General features: G+C 43.0%; 1 protein-coding gene and 1 long non-coding RNA gene across 7 annotated transcripts in view; one reads left to right on the top strand and one right to left on the bottom strand.

Moving 5' to 3' along the window:
• Positions 1–18,335, bottom strand: part of LOC102788689 (tensin-2-like) — a 31,120-nt gene that overhangs the window by 10,229 nt on the left and 2,556 nt on the right. For 2 of the 6 annotated variants that reach the window (XM_006784481.2, XM_006784482.2), the window contains exons 2-14: positions 12,603–12,708; positions 12,471–12,508; positions 3,050–3,082; positions 2,897–2,946; positions 2,561–2,744; positions 2,391–2,441; positions 2,098–2,220; positions 1,934–1,998; positions 1,615–1,698; positions 1,383–1,495; positions 1,131–1,191; positions 789–864; positions 220–349 (exon numbers count right to left, since the gene is read on the bottom strand). In XM_006784481.2, the coding sequence (XP_006784544.2) occupies positions 220–349; positions 789–864; positions 1,131–1,191; positions 1,383–1,495; positions 1,615–1,698; positions 1,934–1,998; positions 2,098–2,220; positions 2,391–2,441; positions 2,561–2,744; positions 2,897–2,946; positions 3,050–3,082; positions 12,471–12,508; positions 12,603–12,708 (1,114 nt within the window). Of the gene's footprint in view, positions 1–219; positions 350–788; positions 865–1,130; positions 1,192–1,382; positions 1,496–1,614; positions 1,699–1,933; positions 1,999–2,097; positions 2,221–2,390; positions 2,442–2,560; positions 2,745–2,896; positions 2,947–3,049; positions 3,083–9,910; positions 10,096–10,269; positions 10,312–11,381; positions 11,493–12,470; positions 12,509–12,602; positions 12,709–18,335 lie in introns of those variants that run through there. The other 4 variants (XM_087840639.1, XM_006784483.3, XM_006784484.3 and 1 more) reach the window with 4 other exon arrangements.
• The window catches only part of LOC118453749 (uncharacterized), a 23,959-nt gene continuing 9,262 nt past the window's right edge, over positions 3,639–18,335 (top strand). Inside the window, exons 1-2 of the long non-coding RNA XR_004843431.1 lie at positions 3,639–3,713; positions 7,740–7,958. This is a non-coding gene — a long non-coding RNA (uncharacterized LOC118453749). The remainder of the gene's footprint in view (positions 3,714–7,739; positions 7,959–18,335) is intronic.

Raw genomic sequence — 18,335 nt, 5'->3', positions numbered from 1 at the left:
ATGATGACATACCTCTACATTGCTGTTATGTCTGCAAAACAAATGCTTAAAGTGAGTTACAGAAAAAGTGACGTTGTCTGAAACAACTGACTGTAGTTACCAGCATCAGTTTCTATGCCCAATTGTCTGACTCTGTCATTGCTTCAAGCTGGCATTTTTTTTCTTGCCATTCCATGCTCCTCCAAACAACTGACAAACTTTGGGCTTGTAATTTTATACCTATGCAGGCTTGGTCGAGTTCACTCTTGCCAAACCACAGCTGGGCTCCATGAACAGTACAGGTGTGGAACTGGACTCTAAAGACCACCTCTCTTTCTGTTGCTCGTCTCCGCCAGTGGTAGCACTTTACCTATGGACAAAGATGCATATAAAAAAGCAGTGTACAACGATAGTCTCAAGATAGCAGCCCCTTACACTGAGATAAATAAAATGCCTTCTTTTATTCCTGGGCTGCTAAGGACTTGAATATTTTTATCCTCTTGATGGGAGAAAATGAGCATGCAGTCTCTGGAAGATTTAACGCTTAAGTGGTTTAAAAATAATAAAGCACTGTTCAAAAGTAAAGTTACAAAAGTGCATCAGAGTCAGGAGGGCAAAAAGTATTTTGTGTAGCCGTTTTGTTAAGCGTGGATAAAATCCTCTGACTACAGGATTTAGCTAAAAAAACATGCAGAAGTGTTGCAGTTATTGCAGTGATGTACTGTATGTATTTGTGGATACGGAGAGGATATAAATCAAAGAAAGGTTGTAAATTAGTGACATACAGTTAATCATGTGCTATTTCTCACCATAATGTCCCCCTTCAATAGTAGTGCTGGCTCCATAGTCACGCACAGCTTTCTTGCCCTGGAGCTTTGTGGATCACTAGACACACACACACACACACACAGGTACACGCACACAGAGTAGAAAAAATGGACAGTCCATCTTAAAATACATAAAACAAGTCAAAACATGCCACAGTTGGGTAAACACTGGCAAACAGCATACGCTTTAACATAAGCAGAGTCCCAGCTCCACCTAAACACAGACAGAGTCAACATGTGTCAAAGAGACTGAGGGAAGGAAAGACGTCTGCCCACAGGAGGTGAGCTGAAAACACACACAAATATAGCTGACCAGTTACTTACTAGACTCCTGAGGTATACACCAGTTGAAGAGACTGGTAGATTTTCAGGAAAGGATAAAAACCTGCAAATACAGAAATAAGTTTAGGGATAATAAAAAGGGTAAGAATTTGCAGACAGAGGCTTTGTTGTTTTCTCTACCCCCACCCCCACCCCCCCACCCCCACCCCAACAGTCAGTGTTGTAAAACACTGACTGTTCCCACTTTCACACTGAAAATTACCATTTAAAAAAAGTGCAGCCTATAAAACTGACCTCCTCCTGCCTGGAAGTTTGGTAGTGAAGGAATGAGGATTTGGTGCAGGAACAAGGGATTGCTGTTCATTTTGATGGTACCTGACAACAAACCACCAAAGTAGTAGATGTATCTGTCAAAGATAGGTGAAGAAATGGTGTGATGACACAGTGACTGAGGTGATAACTGTAACACAACAAGAAAAGATTAATGGCGGGCGGAGGAAATGGATGATATGCAGGGGACTGACACCTCTTCTGAGAGGGCTGCAGGGAAGAGGAGACTTTATCTTCACAGAACTTCCTCATGGCCAGTGTGGTGAGGGCCTGGTCGGCTCTGTGAACACGGGCAGAAGTGTATTAGTTTTGAGCTTGATGTTGATGAGGTGTATGCTAAGAGGAAGTCATGAAATCTGTTGGTGGCTTTATCTACAGATTTAAACAAATCCACAAAGATTGTTTTAGTGGCTTTTTTGGACATAAAGCAAGGGCTCATTTGTACAAACAGTAGATCCTTACATATGCTGGCATATTGAGGCTAAGAGCAGACTCATAATCAAAATGCAGATTACCCTGCTGATATCTTGCTGTAGTGCATATAGGCTGCCACAATGACCCCTGTCTTTCCTTTGTTCCCCTGTCAAAACAAAAATCAAAGGGATTATCGAATCAGTTTTACTGGTGTTATAACTTTTTAACCGCTAAGGAATCAGATGAGTATTCAGACTACACTGACTTTGCAGTGGAGGACCACTACATTGTTTGGGTCAGAAGTTAGCCACGTCTCCATGGCCTTACAAACAGCACAGATCCTGTCCAGGGGTGGAGCATGAAGATCGGGCCAGGCGTAGTCCTGCACCTGCATCGCAGAGGAAGATATTTCAAATACTAGTGGTTTTATGCTTTGTAAAGTATTTTCATTAAGCCTAAATATACAGTGTATAAATGTACCTACAGTATATCACATACATTGCTCATGCACTTCGGTCTTAGTAGCCTGAGTTATGTGTCAGATGTGAGTGCCTGTACCTTTGGGTAGAGTCTGGTGATGTCATGTCTCTTCTCTGATAAATTTAGAAGCTGGGGGAAGGCAGAAGACATTTAAAAATCCAAAATGCCATTGCTTGAATCTAATATTAAACATTGTTATGCCTGTTTTGAATTTTATGTTTCTTATTGTTTCAGCCTTTCACACTGACCAGAAACTTATCTTGGTGCTTGGATTTCAGCATGGAGGCCACTTCCTGTAGGTTTCTGCGGTACTGCTGCTCCTCCAGGTCCGGCAGGAAGAAGACTGAGATGATCCTCTCTGTGATGTAGGTGAGGTCAAAGTCGTAGTGGCGCTCCATCACGTGCTCCATCACCTGTTCCACGCTTTTACTTCTGGACATTGTGAAAATCCATTCTTTTAGTTCAGGCAGAGCAATAATTAATGTCCTCACTGTAGATTTTGCTGTTGTCTGTGTCTGTCTGTTATAAATGCACAAAAATGCCTTTTCTCTTTGGTTTGTGTTTTTGATCATGCTTTGCGGTACCTTGGTATGGAGCCTCTTTTTTTCTGCAAAGTTGATTTAGTGGAAGTGTGCTGCGAGACAAGCAGAAAAAGATCTTGGTGCTGCACTCACATCATCATAAAAATTTCTCTGTGACAAAAAACATGTGATTCCCCCCCCCCCCCCAGAGCCTACCACTTCTGGTGTTGAGGTGCAGCTGGGAGTCACCTGAAAGGAAAGAAAGCACGTGGTTGTTTCTTTGCAGCTCTAACAGACCCACACATATACATTGGGAGGAAGCAGCTCATGCCAAGTCATGTGTTTGGTTTAATGCTTTTGGTGCAGCTCCAGTAGTACAGATGAGGAGATGGAACGCTGTGGAATGAGGAGAGCTGATGAAGAGGATAGTAAAATTCACTCTCGCTCTCCTCCGTCTCAGAGCAGCTGGATTCAGGAAGAAGCTGTCGGTCAACAGATGCAGCTGTTCCTTATGATGGACTAGTGATGGATGACACACGTAGAATGATCTATACACTCAGTGGTGCGCACAAGCGTAGATGTTTAGAAACAAACTTCAACAGCTGCTCGTGTGTACATGTGTGTAAACAATTGTAAAAAAACAAAAACAACAAAAAGCCTGAGGCCAAAGAGTGTTCTTTCAATTCTTAGTCATTGCTGAATGGTGTTTATTGTGCTGACCAGGCAGCTGAATAAGCTGCTCAGGCTATTAAGAAGTGCTCAATAAAAATGATTGATTTCACTTTTTCATTCTTTTGGCCTCTTTAGAAAGAAACACTGATAGATAGACTTGAGGGGGACTCAACATGTGGCATCCAGTCCTTGTAGTGATGAGCCAAAGGTAAGTTGCCAAAACTATAAACACACGTATACAGATGGAGAGAGACAGAGGGAAGCCGAGGTCATTTGAACAGAAGACAGCCACTGCTATGACAGTAAACTTGAACAGGTTCCTGTAGCTTCCTCTGTTCTTGATTATTTGATACTTTTCGGACTCATCTGGAGGTTCTCGTAAAATGTAAAAATGTATAATGCGGCTGAAATGATAGAAAGTAAGAGGGTAAAGAAAAATGGAAAGAAACCCATGGATAGAAACGAAAAACATTCAGTAATCCAGTGCAACTAAGGGCCCCAGTAGTGCGCTTTGACAGGTGACACCATGTCAGGTTTCAACCTTTGAACTTTCCCACGAGATTGAGCCGCCCTCCGTGGCTGTGTTGGCAAGTGCTGACAGGCCTAACTAGTCAAATGCCAATCACAGTGAAACACAGTGAAAGGAAAACAGGAAAATCTGCGACCATGCAGGATTACATTCACTAGCTCTGTGGTGACATAACAATACATTAAGACTGTGGCTGCTTTGAACACTGTCTTTAGTAACCATCTGCTGTCCAAGGTCATTATCAAAATCAGTCTGCAGACCCAATGGCCAGTTGACTGGTTAGCATCTGGCAAACTTTTATTTCCATGGCCTGCGTTGTAGCCAGCAGACAAATTTCTTTTTCCAACAAGGAATCAGTGTGTTTATGAATGCAGATCATTTTTATGCAGATTATTTTTGGATAGGCAAAGGTTTCAGGGTTGCATTTAAGCTATGCAATCCATCTCTCCGTGCAAAATTTTATTCCTGCATGCAACCAGAGCCTGCTCTTCATGATAGATCAAACTAAGTACACAAAACCAGAAATTTTCTTGTAAGAAAAACATCATCCTTTACCAAAAGGTTCTATGTCTTTATACGCAGCATCTGTCAAAGTAAGCCACTAGTACAAGCTGTGTTTCTTATTGAGTACTTAGTAATAGAGGGCTTGGTTAGCATTAGCCTGTCTCTTCAGGCTCACTAATGTGTTTGTTGTTTTCATGTTCAGTGCGTGTATCCTTATAGCTGTGCGTGTTAGCTCAGCTTGGTTTTAAATAGACACAATAAATGTTATGTAAAATGCAGCACTGTGATGTGACGATCACCAAATTAAGAGCTGAAGCAGCTGCATCACGATTGCTATTCAGCTTCTTAGAAAGAGACTTTATTACACACTGGTGCGCCAAAACATTATGACCACCACTCATATGTTGTTGGCTCTTTGCATGCTACAAATAACAAAGAACATATTAAGCCACTGAAGTTCTCTGAAGGTGTCTATGGTATCAAAAACTAGACATCAGCAGCAGATCGTCTGAGCGCTGTATCTTGTTGGCGAGGAGAGGTCGTCAGTCTGACTTATTCCTACTGCTACACTATTGTCAGTGAGTTTTCTGAGAAGTAGAACACAATTTATTTTAAGTCACTTTAAAAGAGCTTTGAAACCAGAAAAATTGGATTAGTTTAGTGTTTTGGCAAGAGGACAGTCGAATTGAAATTTCTACCCAAAATAAAACCTTCAAATTTTACAATACACAAAAAGCAGATTACAAGCAACGTTGCAGTGGTGACAAGTATTACACGCAGAAGGTTTAGGCCTGTGTGACCGGAAAAAAGGGAGACATAAATGAGCATGCAACCTAGGGAGGAATGAGTAAAAAGGGGAGTGAATGGGAAAGGGCACAATTGCTGCTTCATAAATTAGCTCCTGCTGAAATTATAAGAAGGTCGTGTTATGTAACATCGTGTACCTCCTATAAAGACAGACAACCAGCATAACAACACTTATTTATTCAGCATAAACGTGGGACGCTTTAGAGTCACTGAGTCCATGAGGTAGTTATAAAACTTATAATAGGAAATGAAAGAACGCAAAGATTCAGCCATAGGGGATAACTCTTTTCTTAACAGGTTTAATAAAGGTTGTTACTGGATTAAGTAGTCAGTTCCTGGAAGGAACAGTGGGAGACATAACACATGCATGTGTACCCATGTATAAACATGAACATGCACACACGCACACAAAGAAGACCAGGGTTTGAACCCAGAGGCATAGAACATAGAAATACAGCAGGAGAAAGACATCAGAGTCAACAGGAAGCAATTTGCAACAGGATGTCAGCGCTGCTCGGCCTAGGTTCACACGTAACGCACACACAAATTACACGCAGAGCATACACGTGTCTTTGGTAGCTCTGCCAGCCTCAGGGTCTTCATTAATGCATGTGGACTGTAAGCTGGAGCCACTGGGAAAGGAGCCATCTGGTTCAGTTTGTCTCGTTGATCAGTCAGCAATTACTGAGGTGCCAGTGACAGCACTCGACCCCCCTACACCACCCCCCGCTTCAGGGGACTCGACGACTGTTACTGAACTCATTAGCCGATCGATTTATCAGGTGAAACGTCATTTTTTTGTCAATGAGAAATGGTAAACATCCATCCATTTAGTTTCTTTGGTTTATCTTGGTAAAAAGAAATGGTAGCGCTGAGCAAAGGAAGCAAGTGATAACAAAAAGATGGGCTTTTTGAGATGTTTGCTTCCTTGCTGGCAGCTAGATGCCAATATCGATGCCACTCTCGTGTGCATATAAAATAGGACGCTACAGCTGATAGCTGTCTCACAAGAAAGAGTAAAAATGAGGAAGCACCAAAACAGCTCCGACAGCTCCTGCTGTCTGCTTCCAGTCTGAATCCATCTCAAACAGACAGACGTGTGATAACTCTTGGCAAGAAAGCAAATATTTCCCCCAAAATTATCTTTGAAAAGCTCTTTAATGTTTTCTTTCACAGTGTAGCTAAACAATAAATAAATAAATAAATCCTTGACTTTTAATCACTGTTTAGATCCACACTCTTTCCCAGATGAATGTGCCTGATCCCATCTGCCGGTGGATCACTGACTTCCTGACCGACAGGAAGCAACATGTGAGGCTGGGAAAGAATGTCTCGGACTCCCGGACCATCAGCACCGGCTCCCCTCAGGGCTGTGTTCTCTCTCCTCTGCTCTCCTCCCTGTACACTAACTGCTGCACCTCCACCCACCAGTCTGTCAAGCTAATCAAGTTTGCAGATGACACCACCGTTATTGGACTCATCTCGGACGGGGATGAGTCTGCCTACAGGAGGGAGGTTGAACGTCTGGTGTCCTGGTGCAGCCACAACAACCTGGTGCTGAATGCCCAGAAGACAGTGGAGATTGTTGTGGACTTCAGGAAGCACACAGCCCCACTCCCCCCCATCATCCTGACTGACACCCTCATCACCTCTGTGGGCTCATTCCGCTTCCTGGGTACCACCATCACCCAGGACCTGAAGTGGGAGCCCACCATCACCTCCGTCATAAAGAAAGCCCAGCAGAGGATGTACTTCCTGAGGCAGCTGAAGAAATTCAACCTGCCAACACGGACGATGATGCAATTCTACACCGCAATCATCGAGTCCATCCTCACCTCCTCCATCACCGTGTGGTACGCTGGAGCCACTATCAGGGACTGCAGCGTGTTGTGCGCTCTGCTGAGAAGGTGATTGGCTGCAGACTCCCATCTCTGCAGGACCTGTACACCTCCAGGACACTGGGGCGTGCAGCTCAGATCTCAGCTGACCCTTCTCACCCTGGACACAGTCTGTTTGACCTGCTCTCCTCAGACAGGAGGCTCCGGTCCATTCGCACCAGGACCTCTCGCCATAAGAACAGTTTCTTCCCCTCTGCTGTTGGACTCATGAACAATAACCATATGACTGTTGCCACCACTAACACATGACCCTACACTGTGTTCACTGGATCATTCCATGTTGGCACTGATCACCACCTGCACTCATGTATATATCTATCTACTTAGCACTTTTAATTCTTATTTTTATGTTTATTTAAGCGTTATCTGACAGTATGTTTTGCACTAAGTACCGCAGCAATTTCCTAATGTTGTAAACCTGCTCAACATTTGGCAATAAAACCATTTCTGATTCTGATTCTGATTAAACTCTCCCTCCTTTTAATCCCATCCACAGCACAGCAACTGCAGCTGGAATATGAATCCGATCTGACCACTGCCACATCCTGAATTATTCCTGGGAGAGGAAATCCAACACAGAGAGATCTGTCACAGCAGGGAAGGCAGAAGATAAATGTGAGTGTCTGAGACACAGGCGTCAGCGTGCCATGTAGAAGGAACGAGCTTCAATCTGACAGTCAACTCAGAGCTGACATCACGCTCCAGAGAGGGAGAAGTGAGTAAGCCTTCAAACCAGAAAGTGGAAAGAGCTAAATTACCAGGTTTATTCCATGTTCTGTACTCTCACAAAAAAGTCACTCATGCCCAAAGTTGCTGAAAGCTAAAATAAAATCTGTGGGCTTTTATTTTTAGCAGCTGGAGAGATTCAGGAGGCTTTACCTGAAACACGCTCTCTTTCTTGTCTTGTTAGCAGTCTGCCTTTCATCCTCCTGTCATCTTTGATCCCTCGTTTCTCTATTTCCTACCTCCTGGAGTCTGTCGCCCCCTTCTAATCCCCCCTCTCTGCCTCACTACTTAAAAAGCCATGGGGCAGGATGACCACAATCATCCCTGCCATGAAATGCAGGCATGTACTCCTCCTGAATAAACAACGTCAGATGACAAAGAGCACCTCGATAAGCATCACGCGCATCAAAGGCACAGCACTAACTAACTAACAAAACTGACCCATGGGATAAAGCAATAAGGGCTCAAAGTGAAAAACCAAATGTCGAGGGAACGCAAAGTAGACATAGGAAAAAAGGAAGACAGGAAGAGGAAAGAGGAGAGGCAAACGGGGACAGTAAAAGAGACTGACCGCTGGCCAGGAGAGAGATGTCAACAGCTGAACATGCCTCCTGACCACTGACACAGAGCAGAGAGATTTCTCAGAGCTATTTTAATAGAGCTCCTTATTTTAGACTAAATGTCCCCCAGAACACTTACAGGCTCATTTTGTCTATTTGTCTGTCAATCATCCCACAAAGTCTCTTTTTCAAGAGATCTGGCAGTCGATTTTGAAGAATGTGTCATGTGGCTGCCTCATAACTAACATACATTTGGAGCTGGTCCCATTGTCACCGCATGCCTTTTGACATTCAGCAACTGGAAAAATAGCAGCAACTGAATCAAAACTTTCTATCTGCACCCCCTGCGCATTACAGTGACATCATCTAAGCTGACACCATTTTTTTAAAACATTGTTACGACCCTGTTAAGAAAATGGGAGCTGTATAATTCCTGGAATATTAAACAAAGCATTACGGTGTGGCTTAGCCTCTCAGGAAATTAAAAAATATAAACGCTTTGAGCGTGCATCTGTGTGCACCCTTGTGCCCGCCGATGCTTTATTGTTGCTAAGGTGAGTAAAGCAGTAAAATTAAATTAACCGTGATAATTATTTGTGGACAAGCACGTCATGGTTATAAAAAGCAGCAGCAGCACAGTGACAGTGATAAGCCACCACCCTAATTGAGTTACAAAGATAAACAATCTGTTGGGATTTTGTAATAAACGGCATCCACTTTAAACATCTGTTGACTTCTCGTCTACCTTGTGCCCCAGCTGTGAGACGTGCAGGAGAAAGTGGGCGGCTTAAGACAACGGAAAGGAGAAGAGACTCAGAAAACCAGGACAGCTGGTCAAGAGCTAGACTAATAATCAGCATCTGCGCGAAGAAGAAGAAAAAAAGGAAATCCAGCCTATAATCTGTTGAGCATTTGCAAACTGATCTGAATTTGCATCATTTCAAACTCATGACCCCATGTCACTTCATATATCAGCACGAAACATTAGGAGAGCAGCTGGTGTGCATGAGCAGACAGTGTAAAACCATCTGTATTTCACTGCATGACATTAGGATCCATCAGATGGTGTCAGGACAGGTGACTGGGTCCCTTTGTCTCTGGTGTCCTTTGGTCCTAAATGGTGACTTTGCATACACACAATAACAAACAGCACAGCACTGAGGCAGTAGACAGTAATCTGGAACCTGCATCATCATATCTACAGGATTAATATTGATACAGTTAAAAGTAATAAAGTACAAGCAAATAAAAATACACAGACACAGTAGCAGACACACGCACACAAATACATCCAATCAAACCCTTAACAAGTCTTGCACAAAATGTATTATATATAAACGAATGAAACACAGATTAGGCCCAGTTCCCATAAACTACTAACCTGCTCGACTGTCTCATGAAAAAGTAAGTCTTATGAATCCATTCTCCAGTTTAAATAATTAAAATCAGCGTATTTTTGTAGGTCACAGCAGGAATCTCTGCTTAAATTTCTGCACTTTCCTTAATCACAGTAAACAAAATCCTCTTTCTGGGCAAAGCAAGAGCTCTCTGGCTACGGCTTTAATGGAATAATATGCACAATCACATGCCGCACAGTTTGAGCTAACACCGTAGAAAGATGGTAAGGCTGTTACTCGGTAGAAAATAAAAACCTAGACAAGCTGAAAGTGATGCTGCAGCTGCAGGCGAACTAAAGCAAAAAGCTGTAGTCAGTCAATATAGAGCGAAGCGTGTTTTTACCTCACAACAAGCAGCTTCAGTCTTTCCCTCTGCCTCTGAGCAGCGCTGTGTGTAGAGTGTCATACACTACCTCCCTCTCCCTCACCAACTAAGTTTGCCCCCCTCCCTCCCTCCCTCTCTTGCATACACTTGCAGAGTGCCAGCAGCACATGCAACATAGCGTTTCCCCTCCCGATTTGCCTGCGCCTTACGCACAGAAGGCAGCGACGCACATCAGCCATGCAAGCACTTTCCCTCGCTCGCGTACATCAATACGCCACATGCAGACAGTGGGTGTACAGTGACCTCTCCGGTGCCCCGAGGGAGAGTGATGACAAGAGGCAGGAGGACAAATAGCAGCGGGGACATACACTTGATGAGATGGGAAAAGACAAGACGATGCGCAAAGGATACAAAATAGGGAGAAAAAAAAAACATACTATAACTGTAGTGGTGACTGCCATATCACACTGATGAAAGGATCAAACATTTGAAAAGGAGATAAGAAAAAAATGACACAGAGAAGGTGGGAGATGCTTTAACTGTGACGGCAAAACATCAGAAAAAGGAGAAATCTAACAGAGATTAAAGGTTAGAAGAGATGATGACAGTGAGACGCAAGAAATGAAAGAAGTGAAAAAGAAGGTGGTGTTATAACATGTTTTATAGCAAGAAGACAAACAGCAGAAACCTACGAGGGCTGGGGGGTATTGGTATATGAAGCACACCAGTCTGAAGCCTTGACCCAGAGTTCCTTTTTATTTATGAATAGCCCCAAATGGGACTGATCACACGCACTCTCACACAGACAAAAACTGCCTCCCCAGCTGCCTCTCACTTATTTGCGTCCCCTGTGATCACTCACTCGCAGGCATCTGCGGCACTCGCGTTATTTTCTATATTTACCCGCTCAGACTTCTCCTATCCAGACTGATCATCATCCTGCGTGACGATATCCACTCACCGTGGCACCCGCTCTCCTGCAGCCTCCGAGAATTGTTTTTGGCTGTTGCCCCGGTGACCGGGGGAGGGGGGATGCATATGACAAAAATAATAATCCTCTTTTAATACGCGCAACTAAGTCACAACAGCTGGTAGAGGCGTGTCATACACCATTAGAGTGTGAGAGTTACCTTGGTGAAGAGAAGAGCAGAGAAATATATATGACGGGTCCTTCTGTGTGGCGCTGAGAGGGCAGGTGTGCTGCTTTTGAGTGCATGTATACGACTTGTGCTGCTGGATACTGAGTGAGACAAAACAGTCCCGCTCCAGCAAGGTCATGAACTCACTCAGTAGCGTGTGACACTGAGGTGATGTGAGTGGGGTCACATGAGAGTAGAAGCTGCTGCTGCCAATGGCTCGACATGAGCTGTGGATGGAGAGAGTGCTTCTCTCACACAGTTTAAATGAAAGAGGCCACTCTTTGGGGGACTGTATAAGCAAAGGTCGGGACATCTTACTCAAAGTGTATAAGCAGCTTTTTTAAAACCAGGACTTACTAATGCACATATGCTGCTGTGGTGAAGCTCAGCTGAGCTTAAAGTGTTTACTGGGCAATTTCCTTTCTAATCACCGACAGACAAATGCAGATTGTCTTACGGCAGAGCATGTGGTTTGAAGCTGTGAGCACTAGCTTCACTGAACTTTGTGAGTGCGTTTGTTCAGAGAGCACTACAAAGTGACTGCTTGCAAACAAGGGCCTTCCAGTTTTCCAGTTGAGAATCAACAACTTATCTGTAGACGGACACACAGACGGCATTTGTTTGCAACGTGCATTATCCCCTGAGCTGTGCTGCTTCTCGTTTAGGCTCCTCCTCACTGATCCTCACTGTGCATTCAGACCACTGACAGCTCACAGATCCCTGTTGCCCCTAATTGATCACCCCGAGAGCTATTTTCACAGTGCTAACGATGAGTAATGATGTATCATATATACAGTCATGACCTCTAAAGCCACAGACTTTATTAAGAGTCACTTTGAAAAACAATGGAGACTTTCCGGGTGCTTGAGAGCTCACCCTTTCATCCATGTTACTGCATGGATGAGTGCAGTTCTGGAGGCAGGCCTTCTTTAACCAGACATCTAGGTCAATGCACATGGCTTATTCCACTTAAGACTAACATCACATTGACGTCGGTACCCGACAAACCTTTGAGAAAGGTGCACAGTTTGCTCTGGGCAGGAGGAGGTAAGGTATGCAGGTAGAAAATGTATAGCTCACCTTGGCTTCACATGTCTTGTGAACTGTAACCTTGCACTCTGTAAGCAAAAAGAAGCAATAATTTACTCCGAGAGTCAGCGAGCTGCTCTGACGTGCATCTAGATCTGCTACCACCCTGAGATGTGGACTCACCCTTGCAGAAAGCCGCAGGGGTGTCAATGTTGTGCTTGCACACCTCACACATTCGTCTCCTCTTTAGTGTTTTCAGTGTGAAGGCATGGTTCCCTGACTTGGAGAGCTGCGGATACACAGGACAATCAAAACTGATCACCACACACGAGACATAGAAATGTTACAAAGGACGAAATAAAGGCTCCTCCTCAGTGGAAATCATTCATTTAGTGAGGCAGTAACTGTGTGCATGAAAGCAGCTTGAAACCATCGATCCCCTCGTGATAACATGAATAGTAGATTGTGGGCCTGCTTAGGTTTACCAAGTTTCTCAATTTCAGTTTAGCATTCTTCCATCTGAAGCACTAGATGTTCACTATCCCCTGCGTGGCTGCTGTCAGTACAGATATGCGCTGGTTTAGTGATACACCAGCATGAGCACTGGTGTCCTACCTGCTGTACGTTCAGCTTCCTTCACTAATATCAGCTGTCGTATCATGTTGTCTTTGAAGGCATCCTGTTGTCTTGTCTTTTAACTTGTCCTTATTCTGTCTCAGTCTGTGGGCTAAGACTGAAAAATGAAAAGCTTTACGTGCTGCTGTTCCCAGTCGACTGTGCAGTATGGTCACAGGCAAGATGAATAGAACCTAACAGATTCTGTCAGGGGATAAGAGTGTTTTAATCTTTTTATTATTTTACCGTGGTCACTGTTTTAAGCTTCTCTGTGTCTCCATACCGATCAACCACAACTTCACAACTGTCAGGTGAAGCAAATAACAATGATTGTCGCATTAAAGTCCTGCTAGTAAAACATTCACATGGGTTCTCGCATTCTTGTGCATGTTACTTTTACACATCGTATCCCCAAGTGTATCCAAAGTCTGCCTCACTCCTCTTTTGGTGATGGAATTCCCAAAAGCAGTGGCCTCCCCCGGCAGTTCAGGAACATGGAAAAAGTACCAAAAACACTGAGATGTCCCGTAAACTCCCCTACTCCAACTTTTCACCAACTAAAAACGAATATTCCCCGATGACTGAATCCTTGTGTTCCCCTGGTTTGACCTCTAGTGTCATTGTCAGGTTAACCTTTTTTCCTATTGGCCATTTCCCTGACTAATTTATGACCAATATTATGAATACACACATGCGTTGTCATCATCTCAAAGAACTGTGTTGCCTGCATACATACTGACTTTGAAGATAAATCTTTTTCAGCTAAGCAAAAGACTAATATTTAACTTACATTTAGTCTCCCTGTTAGTCTGGCTTAAGTAGCTGGGGCTTCTCCTCTTTGAAGACAGGCTCAGTTTCCTGTCAACATTTCAAGGTGGTACCACACTGGGCAGTCCTGGCAGCTGTGTAAACCCAGGGTTTGAGCTTCTTTACGCAAAGCCAAAGCTACAGTAAATCTGACATAAACAGGCTTAGTACGACTGTTCACTCTCTCTCAGAAAACAAACAAACATTATTTTGCTTAATATGGTGGGAATGATGATTGGCTGCATTATTCTTCATGTAAGCACTAATAAAAAACGATCATTTGAAAGCAGCGATTAATTTGAATGTCTTTAAGGCACATCCACACACAGTTGTGGTGAAGATATGCACTCTAATAATTTCACCTCCCTGAGTCATAATCCATGGATTTTTCTTTTTATAAACTCATACTCAACTGTCCCAGCGAGAAGCGGGACAATGTTTATACAGAGTTATGGCAACGCCTTCCCAAAGCAAAACCTTTTGACGGCATGTGAAGCAAATTAAACCGTTACTTTTTTCCTTGAGCAGAGGACAAGGAGGGGCATGGAAACATCAGGAAGGAGATGGTGTGAGAGTGCGGTATGTGTAGGAGAGGTGGAGGACAACAAACATCCCATAGTACCACTACATGCTGAAATTTCCCTTCATGTTAAATGCCTGTATCTAATTAAAAAAACACATCTCAGCTGAGGCATTTTTTTGGATTGTTTTTTTGGACTTTAACTCGGGAAGGTGAACGCCGGTTTGGTCCGTCTCACAAATGATTATTGACTGGCCTCGCTTCCCTCACCGCCTTAAACTGTGAGTGTCGCTAAACTGGAATGTTTTATAAAGGAGCCTTGCCTCTCAAGTGGAGTGTACACCATTTAAATCCTTAATGACAAAAAATGTCAACTGAATGTTTTATGCGGCCTCACCTTCAGCTTTTGTGCGGCTGCTTATAATGCGAACGTAAACGCAGCTGATTTGCAGACACCGCGCTTTGCAGCACACCATATAACAGCTGCAAAGTTTCTGACTTGCTTCATTAAAAATTCCAAATGCTCTTTAATTTGTTTAATTTTCGCTAAACATGGGATTACATCCAAGAGGTGGTTAGAACATTACTGTTATAATTGTTTTTTATGCCTTTATTTAATCACGTCTCGATTATTGTAATTAATTCACTTTGTTCACTAGTCTGAAGGAAGCTTCTTTGGAGCGTCTGCAGGTTGTTCAGAGGCTTCTGTCTAAGTCTTTTAAGTACTCACATGTCACACTGTTACTAATTCAGTTACACTGGCTCCCCATTAACTTTTGGGTCCACTATATGATTGTGGATTAGACTTTTAGGGCTCTGCATTGACACAAACCAGCATACATCAGTGAACTTTTACATCCATACATGCCCAACCTGTCCCCGAGGTCATGCAAGCAGGGCCTGCTGGCTGTGCAGGATACAAGGCTGAGAACTGAAGGAGCATTGGCTACTGTGGCCTCCAAACATACAACTCGACCCCTCTGAGAGAGCCTGAGAGACCCAGTGATCTCTTCTAAAAGGCAGCTAAAATTGATTGATAAAAATTGATTATTGATTAAAACTCATCAATTGGGTATCCTTTTGTTTTGACGTTTTAGCATTTTTGTTGTGAAGCAGTTTGTGATATTTCTTTTGAAAGGTGCTAAAGTTTTACTTGCCTGCTTGACAGTATGAATGTGAGCAGAGGGAGCTAAGCATGCTATTTGATGGTGGGTAGGTGGATTAGAGTGGGCATATATGACTATAGAAAAAAAAAAGTTGCTATAATCTCAAATCCAGTGCTCAATTTTCTTCCACTTATGCAATACAGGTTTTGTGGGGGTCATCCCTCAATCAACCTAATCCCCAAGCATGTCTTTGGACTGCAAGAGGAATCCCATGCAAACATGCAAACTCCAAACAAACTGTCCTTGAGTCTAGGATCCTCTTGCTGTGAGGCCCCAGAACTAACCACTGACTTTGTCCAGTCATACTGTTCATACAGTATGGAGTAGATTTACACAGATGTCGGAGTACAGGTGTTTGAAAAGCTGTTACAGAGTGTGCTCGAAAAACAAAGGATTTCCATAATGAAATCACTGTTGCACTCATTTTCTCAGCCTGTCTAATATTTGTAACCCATCTAGCCACCAAGCCCTCTGAGATGAATTTGGCTGCTGCCTCTGATGGACCGCGTTACCATCATGCTGTACGCATTGATCTCATAAACAAAAGAACAGAGTACCGAGTCATCTGACTATTGACACGTGCTCATATAAACGGTAACATCCAGTGAATGGGATGCGTCTGGGTCTGTGTGTGTGGTAGTGTGGAGTATATGGGGGCGGGCGGGGGGAGACCAGAGAGCATATGAGGGGAGAGGATCACCATCATCTCATCTCAGCCGTTTACACTCTGAATGTTCTTATGTAACCTGTGAATATTGGAGATTGAATCAATTGGACTAATGCAACCCAAAGAGATGCGGTACACACAAATGCATGTGTCACTTCACAAATCTGAGATCGCCTGCAGAAATGTTCCCTCGGCTACGACACTGCAAAAAAAAACTGCAATCATCAGTTAACGTAAAGCAAACTGAATAAATATGGAAATAAATTACGGGAAAGGATAAAGACAAAAATCATTCAGCGGCATAAAAGCATTGTAATATGTGTAATACATACCTTAAAAATATTTTGTATGACACATGGTGACAGTACAAACTCTAATAGCAGTGAAGTAAACAACACTTGCGATGAAGTCGCAGTTAGATGGCATGTGACTAACGAACATTGCATCGATTCTTCCTTTGTTTTTGCCGCGGGTCAAGTAAATGACAAAGATTTTTAATGTTGCAAATCTTTGAAGAAAAATCACTCAAATATGGCTTTTTACATTTTTATTATAGAGATATGGCATTAAAGCAGCATATCAGTTCCACGCTATAACCGTGGCACTTTCCATCTGTTGTTGCCAATAAGTCAGAAAGTTGAACCTGAAATATCAGAATGGGTCAAGGCTGCTACCCAGTGGACACACTGTGGCAGTGCAGCACATTTTCCAACTGAGGACGTTTTCGCTGTTAAACTTATTTGAAAAGCATAGACAGCTGTATATTTTTTTTCATCATGGTGATGTAATTAGTTTGGATGTACTGCTTTTGTTCCAGTGAACACATTCTTGTTACTGCTATACTTATATTATGCACTGCAGTGAAATTTGGTTTGAAGCTCTTACAGAAGTTTAGAAGATTAAGTTAAAGCTATAAAAGTATCCAATAACTACACGGTAGCACAATAATACTGTGCACCAGTTCAGCAGGATGAGTAAAGTGGCATGTGCAACAACATCTAGTGTGAAAATAAGTAGTTGATGACATACACAGATCAGCAATACAGTGTGTTACATTGGAAGGATATTTCCAGTCTTTATGTGTTCTTGGCCTCCACAGCTCTGGGAGGAAGCTATTGTTCAGCCTGGTTGTGTGGCTGCGAGAGATGGCAGTAGTTCACAGAGGTGAGGGCATGGGTGTGTGGGGTCCTCACGGCTTTCCTGAGACACCGATTCCTAAAATATCTGAATGATCCCTCAATCAGCTGACACACACGTTTAAAGCCATTCATTTTTCATCTGACATTTTAATCAGAATCTTAGGGAACAGTCTAGTTAAATAATAACCTTTATAAAGTACTTTTGGTATGTGAGCAGAGAGCACATTTAGGGGTAGTTATCTGTCAATTAACTCAGGATAAAGAACAGTCCTTTCCACCTATTCCAGCTTACTTAACAACATTAAGTAAGGCGAGCCAAGTTAAACAGCTTTGGAGAGATGCTATCATCATGAAACTGAAATGTACGGATTTAAACTTGTACTAAAAACAACATTTTCATGTGAACTGAACATGTCTTTTCAACTTTGAAGTTCAGTTGTTACAACAACACCGTAAGTCATTCGATCTTTAAATTTTTCCCAGGTCACATGTCTTACTGAGGTGTCGCCTCAGGGCGACAAATCTTCTCCCCATGATTTGAAAGTTGACAGCCGAGCCCATGATGGCAAAGCCCGCTACTGCTTAACTCTTGCTGCACCTTGTTCGGATTTTGTTCTAGCAGCCCATCATTATGGGTCGGGTTCACAGTGTTTCTGAATATAACTATACAAAAGGATTTTGTTCCATACAGAGGGACAGAAAATTACACATCGGGAAAGCATTTTTAACACCACGCTCAAAACATCAGGGCGACAAGAAGGACAACGCTGTCAAATAACTGGAGCACAACAAGACGGCCGAAGTTTAGTTTAAACTGGAACCGCACAAACAACTGTCGAGGCATTTGTCATAAAAGCAGCACAGTTCAAAGCTGAGGTGATGCTGACAAATGCTTTGTCATTTTCATTTGACTCAGACAGTAAACACAAACGTTTTGGCACGATTTGCTAAATGCTTTGAAAGCCTTAAAAGTTTGAATAATTTGAGCTTTCTAATGAATTT

Source organism: Neolamprologus brichardi, chromosome 5 (genome assembly GCF_056152115.1).
Source record: "Neolamprologus brichardi isolate AB-2024 chromosome 5, ASM5615211v1, whole genome shotgun sequence".
Classification (NCBI taxonomy): domain Eukaryota; kingdom Metazoa; phylum Chordata; class Actinopteri; order Cichliformes; family Cichlidae; genus Neolamprologus; species Neolamprologus brichardi.
The sequence above is the reverse complement of the archived record's forward strand: the minus strand, read 5'-3'. Positions and strand labels throughout refer to the sequence as shown.